The sequence below is a fragment of the Trifolium pratense genome, linkage group LG7 (assembly GCF_020283565.1).
Source record: "Trifolium pratense cultivar HEN17-A07 linkage group LG7, ARS_RC_1.1, whole genome shotgun sequence".
Classification (NCBI taxonomy): Eukaryota; Viridiplantae; Streptophyta; class Magnoliopsida; order Fabales; family Fabaceae; genus Trifolium; species Trifolium pratense.
Genome location: NC_060065.1, coordinates 41,695,780 through 41,706,261, shown reverse-complemented (window position 1 = coordinate 41,706,261; position 10,482 = coordinate 41,695,780). Strand labels below are relative to the sequence as shown.

The 10,482-nt window shown below is 32.5% G+C and overlaps 1 protein-coding gene across 5 annotated transcripts; it reads left to right on the top strand.

The window, feature by feature from the left end:
* Positions 1–3,172: 3,172 nt before the first annotated feature.
* Positions 3,173–10,043, top strand: LOC123894964. 5 transcript variants are annotated; one of them, XM_045945130.1, is made up of 12 exons: positions 3,173–3,531; positions 5,670–5,779; positions 6,837–6,934; positions 7,031–7,117; positions 7,216–7,372; positions 7,509–7,718; positions 8,169–8,287; positions 8,386–8,583; positions 8,712–8,802; positions 8,893–9,058; positions 9,380–9,487; positions 9,588–10,043. In XM_045945130.1, exons 1-12 carry the CDS (start codon positions 3,486–3,488, stop codon positions 9,695–9,697), a joined length of 1,500 nt encoding a protein of 499 aa, XP_045801086.1. In that variant the 5' UTR covers positions 3,173–3,485; the 3' UTR covers positions 9,698–10,043. The 5 variants fall into 5 exon arrangements, with proteins under 5 accessions (XP_045801086.1, XP_045801087.1, XP_045801088.1 ...); XM_045945131.1 differs by having other exon boundaries at positions 3,173–3,525; positions 9,588–9,999; XM_045945132.1 differs by having other exon boundaries at positions 5,696–5,779; positions 9,588–9,974.
* The last annotated feature ends 439 nt before the right edge of the window (positions 10,044–10,482 follow it).

Sequence of the window (10,482 nt, the reverse complement as noted above, 5' to 3'; positions counted from 1 at the left end):
TGAGTTGTCTTTCACTTTTTTGAGTTGTCTTCCAGCAATTGATGTCATTCACACTACCCAACAAAATTTTCATAATAATGTGAGTTGTCTTTCACTATTTTGAGTTGTCTTCCAGCATTGGATGTCATTCACACTGCCCAACAAATTTTTCATAATAATGTGAGTTGTCTTTCACTACTTTGAGTTGTCTTCCAGCATTTGATGTCATTCACACTACCAAACGTATTTGCCTAATAAAGTTTTTTGTCTTGTAGAACTATTCATTCACGTGGGATTATTCATCAATTTCCACCATCACACCGCCCAACATATTTTGTCTAATGAAGTTTTTTTTGTCTTATAGAACTATTCATATGGTTTGCAAACATCACATCTAGATAAATAATAGAGATATGAAACATAACAAAGACATTGATTAATAGATAAAACATAACAAACACATTGATTATAGATAAAACATAACAAATACATTGATTTAGAGGTTTTCAAATTATTCTACTTTAAACATTTCTAGCAGTTGTTTGTTATAGTCATTCAAATGTTCCTCGACACTTAACTTCGCAAATAACTTCATCTTTTTTGTACGCACTGCTTCCAACTTAATTTTTGATGCCTCCTCTTGGGCTCTGGTTGCCTCATTGTGCGCTTTCGCTGCCTCTTGTTGTGCCAAAGCAATTTTGTCTAATCTTTCAAATTCTTGCTCCTTGAAATGTTTATACTCATCCCACTCTTCGTCAACCATGGTTAACTCTTATGCTTCCCCCCTTCTTGAACCTTTCCCTTTTCCTTTTTTTTTTTAGCTGCATCCCTTCCCATTGGACGAGCAATGGAACCAACAGGACTTGAATCAACAGCATCACCTTCACGAGCCCTCTTAGACCCACTACTGTCTGATCCAATATTTCCACCAACTTGAGACATATATCTTGGTTGATCACAAACCTTGAGTCATTCTTGCATTAAATTGAAGCTACTATTTCCATTATCTCCATATACAACATGAGCTTTTTCCAAAACATCATTCTCCGACCACCCACTTTGTTGCATACGCTTAGCAGCATCATATGCTCCTCTCCATCTACCAAGTTTGGTGTTGATATAGTTATAATGATTTTTACACGCAACGTGATCATGTTGAGAATCAAATGAGCAATGTGTGTTGCAATTTTCTCCCAAAATGTCCCTCTTTTTTATTTCTTCCAATTACACTATTTGTTCTATATTTAATTCATCCACTAAGAAGCACTAAGTTTTGCTCAGTGGTCCATTTGACATTTTTCTTCTTACTTGGACGAATTTCCTCAACATTTTCTTCAGTATCAACATTAGCACCACTCGTGTTTCTGAGCGTCATTTGAGTTGAAAATTCAGTAATTTCAATGATTTGAACATTTGGATTTTGGTTTGAGAAACGAGGATTAACATAATGGGTTGTTTGGGAAGAATGATGTCCATAATGCATCATGGATCTGTATTGTGGTGGATAATTTGGCAAAGTTGAAGACATACCAAACATAGGTGCAAAACCATGATTTGATGGATTATGAGGTTGTGGTTGGTTGTTCACCGGAAAATTGATTGAACTTTGGCTATGAAATGAATAATTATTCGTGTTTTGGTTGTTAAACGAATAATTATTTTCATCCATTTCACAAGTAAAAACTAGAGAAAGAAGTGTAAAAATGAGTTTTTTTTTTTATGTTGAAAGTATATCAAACCATACCTCTATTTATAGAGTTTTAAAAATTATGAATTTTAGTATTAAAAATAAAAATTGAAAAAAATATACTATGCAATAATTGCCCTGAAAGTATTAAAATAAATGAAAATATAGACACCAAATCAAAATATGACATATATATATTTAAAAAAAAAAAACGAAAAATCAAGACCCACCTCCCTCTTGAGCAAGTGCACCACACTTGCTGGAGGTGGCCTCTCAGCTTGTGCCACGTGTCGCATTACTTTCTCACTCTCCCACTTTCTCTCTTTCCCTCTTTTCTCTATTTTAAACCGGTTGAAAAATTTGATCTTCTCTCCCCTCCACGTCATTCAACCCAAATATTAAACCTCACCATTGTTGATAGTCAACCCTTGTTTTGGGGTTTAAACCTCACCATTGTATATAGTTTTAGAGGAGTGCTAGCAACACACTCCAATAACAAACACACTCTAACACACTCTCTTTTATTGGTTAAAATTTATATGGGTCCCATAAAAGTTATATGGGTTCACATTTTTTTATGGGACCCATGTGAATTTCAACCAATAAAAGAGAGTGTGTTGGAGTGTGTTTGTTAAAGAGTGTGTTGCTAGCATTATTCATAGTCTTATTATTGAGTAAACTTTACATACGTCCCACTATTTTAGAAATGGATCTCACATAAAGGGGTGAGATTGATGTGTGTACCGAAAGAATTTTTGGAGTCGCCAAATGGGCCAAAGACGCCAATATCACTTGGGCCATGCCAGTCCATGGAATGCCGGTCCATGTCGCCCAGTAAGTAATGGTCCAATAAGCCCTAAGCGATTGGTAAAACAAAAAAATCTGACGAAAATATCCACCAATATTTTTCCACCAAATGAAAAGTTTTTTACTCGTAGTATATCCTTCAAAGTACAATCAACGACTTTAAAACAATGTTTATGCATCATACGTGTTTCATCCCATATGATTAGCATTTCACAACAAATTAAATCAGCTAATGGTTATGATGATTGTATCTTACATGTCGAGAACCCATGAACATTTATAGGGGTGCAAACCTTGAGTGTGCAGTTTTTCCTCCAGAAAAATTTAGTAATACAACTATCCCACTTCACACTAAAAAAAAAGATTTCATTTCTATAATAAAAATAAAATTGAATTTCTACAATCAAAAAATAAACTTTAAATATATATAGAAAAAAGACATAACATATATTTATATGTCCTAAATATAAATTTCTATTAAAAAAAAGAGAAAGTTAACCTATGTCTTAATGACACACGTTAATATACAAAATAAATCTTATTTTTTCCAATATAAAAATTTTCTTTTAAAATCAAAATATTTTAAATTTGTAAACAAAAAAAAAATTAAATTTAAAGTTTTTTTTTTTTTGAAGGAGCTTAATTTAAAGTTAAAAAAAAGAGTCATTAAATAGTTGCATATATACGTATAAGCCTAATTTAGAATTTAGAATTGGAAAAGAAAAAGAAAATTCATTTCACTTCCTATTTGGCTCTCTGTACACCGAATCCGATCTATACTCTCCTTCATCTCAAATGCATTCTCTTCTCCATTCCAATTGTAACAGCCTTACATGCAAAATCATGTGGTTTTTTGAGTTTCAATGGGTAATTAATCAGAAGACTCAATGTAGAAGATAGAAGAAGAAGTTGTGGGCTAAAGACTCAAGATTAAATTAGGGTTTTTAATTGGGAACCAAAATGGAGAAGATGGAATGAAGTAGAAATCAAGAGGAGATTTGATTCAGAGAAAATGATGCATGAAAGTTATCATTCCATCAAACCCCAAAGAGGTGCAGGTTCGTTACTGCTATTTTTGTGTAATTTTTAGGGTTTTAATGTTAGTAGAGGCACAATAGAGTAGTAATCTAAGTTTTCTTTACTTAGGATTAATTCTTATAATTATAGAACTATAAGAAAGTGATTAAAATATTAATCATAGTTGAAGAGTAATTAGATTGCAACTAGAATAATGCTCATAGACAATTTTCCCCATTGAGCACTAGTTCCCTTAGTTTGGAAACTTAACAAGATAATGTTTTTTTTTTTTTGAAAACTTGGTATCCGGCTTTAGGACCGACTAATCCAAGGAGACCAATCCCACCGCCCACTTGCGGGGGTCCCATTTAAAGCCAGAGTTTTTTTTGGCTCTGTATGGACTTAGCCCACCGAAATTGGCACCAGGGGGAATTGAACCTGAGACCTTGAGAGGAGCATACTCCAAGGACCCAAGCCAACACCACTAGACCAACCCCACGTGGGTTCTTAACAAGATAATGTTAGTTCAAAACTTTAGAACTAATTGTAAAGAGAATCAATTTTATTAATAGAAAATTGTTAATTGATTAGAGAATTGGAAATAATGCTCATAGATACCCTTTTTCCCCCAATGAGCATAGTTTCCTTTTAATATATAACTAAAGGAAAGATAAGAATGAACCTTTGTGGTTAGAGAATAATGACATATTATTGTGAATATAAATATGTTGAGATCAATAATTTATCGATCTAGAAAGTATTAGAATTGGTATAGGCATAAGTATGAAAAGTTTACAAGTGCAAAGAAATAAGAATCATGAGGAGATGTCCGCGATGATATTTCCATCCGGATAGGCAAGGCTTCTGAGAACGCTCACGCTCAGTTGACTTGTAGAGTAAAGTTGACAAGATAATAATACTTGTGTGTTCAACTTTTATTTATTACCGTTGAATAGAAACTGGACTAATTATCTTATACTATTTTATCTGATGATAGGCAGTTAGAAAATCCGGGTATTCGTGTTAGAAGGGTTGAGGGTAGTTTGAGATTTTATCTCAACCCACACTCTATTTTTTTCTTCAGATAAGACAGGTACATCATTGACAGAAGCTTTGGCACAGAGAAAAACTTTTAGATATAGTTATCTTTATAATTGTAAACTATCTTGTATATAAATAAAATAGAGATGTTTGAGTTGTAATTATAGTTTAGATTATTTCATGTAATCCAGTACTAGATATAACATTCTGTAATAAAGGATTATTCTTTTTAATTTTTTTTTATCAGTGTCCATTTTTAACATTCGAGCACGACTTCCAGATAGTTGGGGCCGACTCTGTTCAGTTCTGTTTCATTTTTTTAGCGGATTAGGTGGGATGGACAAACTAGTGGTGGCAGACTCGAAATCTCAACCCACCTCACAAATAAAAACTAGATTAAACTGTTTCAATCCGTTTTACAAACCCTAATCAAAGTCCACTATGGAACTAATTCTATGTAATTAATATTACAAAGAAACATCTATATTTTCATTATAATAAAAATTATATATTTACCATATAATCCAAAAAATAAAATCATTAAATATAATTAATATTACAAATAAAAAATCTATATTTTCATTCTAATAAAAAATCTATATTTACCATATAATCCAAAAAATAAAATCATTAAAAGTAAACAAAATTCCTTCCTTTTATTCCAAACCAAAAAGACACAACTTTTCATTTTCAAATTATATAAAAATTTCAATTTTGTTGACAAATATCCAAATTAATTTTCAAAATATTCACCCTTCCCTCCTCCTCATCATAGAAGGAGGGAAACCGAAATTTTGAAACCCATTTTTTAGACTTATAGACTATGAAGCACGGACATTGACACGTCGACACCGATAATAATTTGAAAATATGACACAATTCAATGTAATTATAAGTGTCGGTGTCGTGTCGGTGTTTGACACCGACGCCTGTCCGACACTGAGACACGCCTAATCCGAGGAGTGTTTATGAATAATCATTCTTTTTTCCTTAAAAAAAAAAACCATTCTTTTGGTATTCTCGACATATCATTTTTCACTTAACTTCAAAACCCATTTTGTTATTCTCTTCTCTCTGAAAACCCTAAAATCTCTTCTCTTCTCAACAATGGAAATTGGTTCTTCTTCGGTGCAATTAGTGAACGAGGTTGATGTCAATGGACAGAAATTGAATCGGAACAACAAATGTGGAGCCCGTGCTGTTAGAAACAGAATCTATGATCCTGAAAATGGCACAAGTTGTCACCAGGTTGATTTTTTAAGCTTCTATGGTTTTTTCGTTTTTTTTTTCCTTCTGATTTTTTGATTTGATATTGATTCAGCTTCTGGGGTTTCTGATGATAACATGTTATTGATTCAGCTTCTAGGGTTTCTGATGATAGCATGTTATTGTACATAAATTATATTTGTTTATTTATTTATTTATTTATTTATTTATTTATATATTCAATAAAGCTTATTCTTTGAGGTTATATGACACGACATTGACATATGTGGTTGCATTTGATTATTCTATTTTCTCAAATTATTGTCAATGTTGATGTGTCAATATTGAGTTCGATGTCTGTGTTTCTTTCAGTGCTTGATAGGTTTAGATTGTGGAGTAATTTCTGAAGTATTGATCATTGAACCGAGGAAGTAAAATTGTGAGTGTAGGAACCACACGGTCAAATTACTGTCAGTGTCTAATGTGTTAGTGTCGTGTTTGATGTTTGTGTCGGAGCTTCATAGGTTTAGATTGTGGAATAATTTCTAATGAACTGCCATTGTTTGATAATGTGGTAGTAGATAATGCGTTGAATTAAGGAAGTAAAATTGTGAGTTTGTAGTAAGATTGATCTTCTGATTTTCTTGTGAATTGGATTAATTGGGTTTAATGCGGTTTAATTAATGAGCTAAAATTGGTTGAAGTGTTGTGAGCATAAACAAGTAGTTCATAATTTGTTTGCATAAACAAAGTGTTGTGATTTGTTTACATCAAGTGTTGTTAGCTCAATTTCTTTATAGGTTTACTTTTTCTGTGTGTTTCTTGTTATCTGATTTTTTGTTCATGTGTTTTTTAATTCTGAGATGTGGTAATTTTGAAAAGAAGACAATATGAACATGGGCATATGACTAGTTATGTGAATTATATAAAAAATGAGAATTCTTTTTCAAAAAAATGAGAAGTTTGTTGATAGGCTGTAGGATGGCAATGTTTTGAGGTTTAATATGACTAGCTACAATATGTCTATGACTTTGATTCCAATTTTAATAATGTCATTTTGATGCTAACGTGTTTGTTTGCTTGGTTTTCCACATTGAAGTGCCGACAAAAAAGAAATGTTTTTTGTGCTGCTTGTAAGAATCCAGGAGCTGGGAAGCCTTGCCTCCTTAAGTTCTGCCACAGCTGCCTCAAGAATAGGTTTGGTTCACCTTTTTATTTTTAATTTACTTTTATTTTCAGAATTATTCCATTTTATTTAAGAGTACAAGGGTTAGAATAATTTATTGAATTCAGATATGGAGAAATAGCACAAGAGGTAGATCTGTTGAGTGACTGGATGTGTCCTAAATGCCGTGGCATTTGTAACTGCAGTATCTGCATGTAAGTTGCGATTTGAATATGTGTTTTTTTGAGTTTTGTATTGTGGTTTTCATTTTTTACCATTTTGTGTTGGTTCTGAAAAAAGAGTGACTTTGTAGGAAACAAAGGGGTCAACAACCCACTGGTCGACTAGCTCGTAAATCCAAGGCCCGCGGTTTTACCTCTGTTTCTGAAATGCTATGTAAGGAGTCTTCTGAAGAGTTGGAACTGAGCAATTCAGCTGATTTGCCGATTAAGGAACATACTTCAGAAAAGGTGTGTAGGTTGATTTTCTCCCCATTTTAGTTAACTTTGTTTAATGGTTAACACATTGCCTCTTCTTCTCTGCAATTCAGACTAATGATGGAAGAAGCGAAAATGTGTTGATTTTTGTATTTGTTTTGTACTACAGGAGCTTGTAGCGGGCCTATCAGGGGAACCTGATGGAATTAATGCTTTAAAGGATGAACATGTGAAATCCAAAAAAGTGAAGCGGGAAATTAAGGAAGAAATTCCTTTTCCCACTTGCATGGAGTTGACAACAATACTGGACATCGAGTTCACACAAGAAGATGTCGGGAATGTTTTGCAGTTTCTAGAATTCTGTAGAATATTTGAAAAGGTATGTCTTCATTATGAATATTAGAATATTATTATGAAATCTTTGTTTGAATTGCAATTTACTGCTGCATCTAATAGTTGACAAACTGAATATTTCAATTGTTACAAAATCTTTTAATGCTGTTGATGGTCACAAACCATAGCTTGTTTATTCAGTCAACAATTAATGTATGTTTTCTTTTAGGTTTTGTTTTGGTTTAGTGTAGGTCTAACTTAACTTCTTGATGTTGGAGTCTAAGATCAAATTAATAAATGTCATGATATAAAATTGGGACTACTCTTCATTTTCTTAACATCATGTAATCTAAAAATCAATGTTATAGATTTATTTTGCAATTTGTCAATTCAGTTATTTATACCTTTAAATGAAATTAAACTCTCTAGACAATAATGGTGTTACTATAGGTGAAATAGTTTTGGTTTACCAAGTTTTCTCACATTTGTTAATTAGGCTCTTGATATCAAGAAAGAAGAACCCGGAGCTATTTTAAGGGCTTTGCGAAGTGGACAAAACACCTTAGTGGTTGAGTTCCAAACGAAGCTATTAAATTTGATAGATTCGGAACTTGAGTAAGTTTATCCCAAGCTGTTAAATTAAGGGTGCGAGGGATTTATTTTTTATAGTATGCTTGTAATAAACGTTCTTATTTTGGATCATTTTGGTGTAGGTCTTCACCCAAAACTGCAAGTGATGGAAAAAATTCATGGCTGAAGGTTCTGGAGGAGTTAACTATTGCATCTGATCTTGTGCTAAAAGACTTTCCAGTTGATTGGCTTAAAAAAGGCAATAGTGGATATTGCAATTTGGATATGTCGAACAAGCTCAGCCTTCTGAACTTTATCTGCGATGAAGCTCTGGGCACACTGTAAGTATTTCAAGTTTAAACAGAAAATTGTTTTGCTTATCTTTATAACTTTTGAATTTGTTTTTCATTCCTGTGCCTTCTCAATAATAATCTTTTAAGTGGTTGGGTGCTTGGATTGATATGTTCAGGAAGCTAAGGAAGTATATGGATGAACAAAATGAAATATTTGCTGAAGAAAAGAAAGCAGCAAAAACAAAGGTTGCTGAAGCTAAGGAAAAGGTAAAATGGTTTGTTTTTTGTTTCTAGATATGTCCTACTGCAAACAAATTGTCACATGGTGTTCATATTGTGGCGTTCATGTATCTATAGGAAAGAAGTCTTAAACAGAAGTTAAAAGATGAGATAGCAAAACCTGTGATATCAAATGAGGATAGCCTCTCAAATTCAGCACATGCAGCTCTACTTGCAAAGATTAAAAGTGAAGCAGCTGAAGCTCGCGCGGAGTTGATTGGGGCAAAGGGCACAATGCCTAAACGTATGTTTTGACATTTGATATTTTCAATTGCTCTAACTTTAAGTCAACTTCATCATTCATGCATAAATTTCTTCGATCTGAATATCTGATTAGTATTTAGGTGGTTGTGTTAAGTTGAAAAGATTTCTGTAACAGTAAATAAACAGCACAGGAAAATGAAAAAAACTTGAATTTTGGTTTTTCTATGATTGAATTATAGACTGAGCATTTGCTTTCTTATCATCCAAACTGGACTTAATTTGGTACATGCACACTCAGTTAGAAATATTGAAACTATGTGAATATAGTGGTTGACATTTTTCTTTTCTTTGAACATTGTAGGGAACCAATGTTGTGAGACATTGAGAATTGAGCGCGAGTACATAGATAACAATGGCAAGGCATTATGGAAACTAAGAAGCTATAATGATGATGTTTTCTTGTTACAAGGTAATTTTTGAAACAAATTCATTTAATTTTTGTGAATGATACCATAAAAGATTGAGGCTATAACATGTTCACTAATTTACTAATACATATCATAATACAGATGTGAAGATCAATGATGAAGATGCTTCTGAAGTTGACGAAAAATGGTTTGTGTATGCGCCAGAGCAGAAGGAAGAGGTTAACAAGTACATTTCTTCTAGGAGAGTTTGATTACCAATTACATGATAGGGTTATTTAAAGCTTGTAAATGTAAGAAGGGTTCCAATCTTTTGGTGATGGAGACAAGGGTCCTTAGTTTTCAATGTAATTAGTTTCAATTTGTAGCTGGTTTCTATTATTTTACTGTAATTTTTGAAATAATTAGGATGTTGATTGACCAAATATGGAGGTGTAATGTTTTTCAATCAACATTGGTTGCCATTAAAATTTTATTATATTGCTGGTTTCTCTTTGCACGATGATTCCATTTTGGCTAGCCAAAATATAATTTTAGTCTTTGATGTTTGATCTTTGAGACTTTGACATAGAATATATTTTGATCCTTCATCTTTGCAAAGTTACACATTCATCTTATTTTCCCAGTTGAAACCTCCACATAATTTTTTATTTATTTTTTAAAAAATTATAATGAAGATTGAAGTGTTAATAAATGAAGACTGTCAATTACTCATGAATAACTTCATTTAATTCCCGTAAAATCAAAATCATTCAATTCCAATTTTCAATTCTTTCTTTCAATTACTCATGCATAACTTCATTTAATTCCAGTAAAATCAAAATCACTCAATTCCAATTTTCAATTCTTTAAGGAGAATTTATTCATGAGTAATTGAGAGTCTGCATTTTCGTAAAAAAAAAAAACTCTCAATTACTCTCGAATAACTTCATTTAATTCCTGTAAAATCAAAATCACTCGTGAGTAATTGAGAGAATTTTTTTTGTCAAATAGCCTAGTGGCTAGAAAATTCACCTTAAAGGTGAATAAGTGGAGTGTC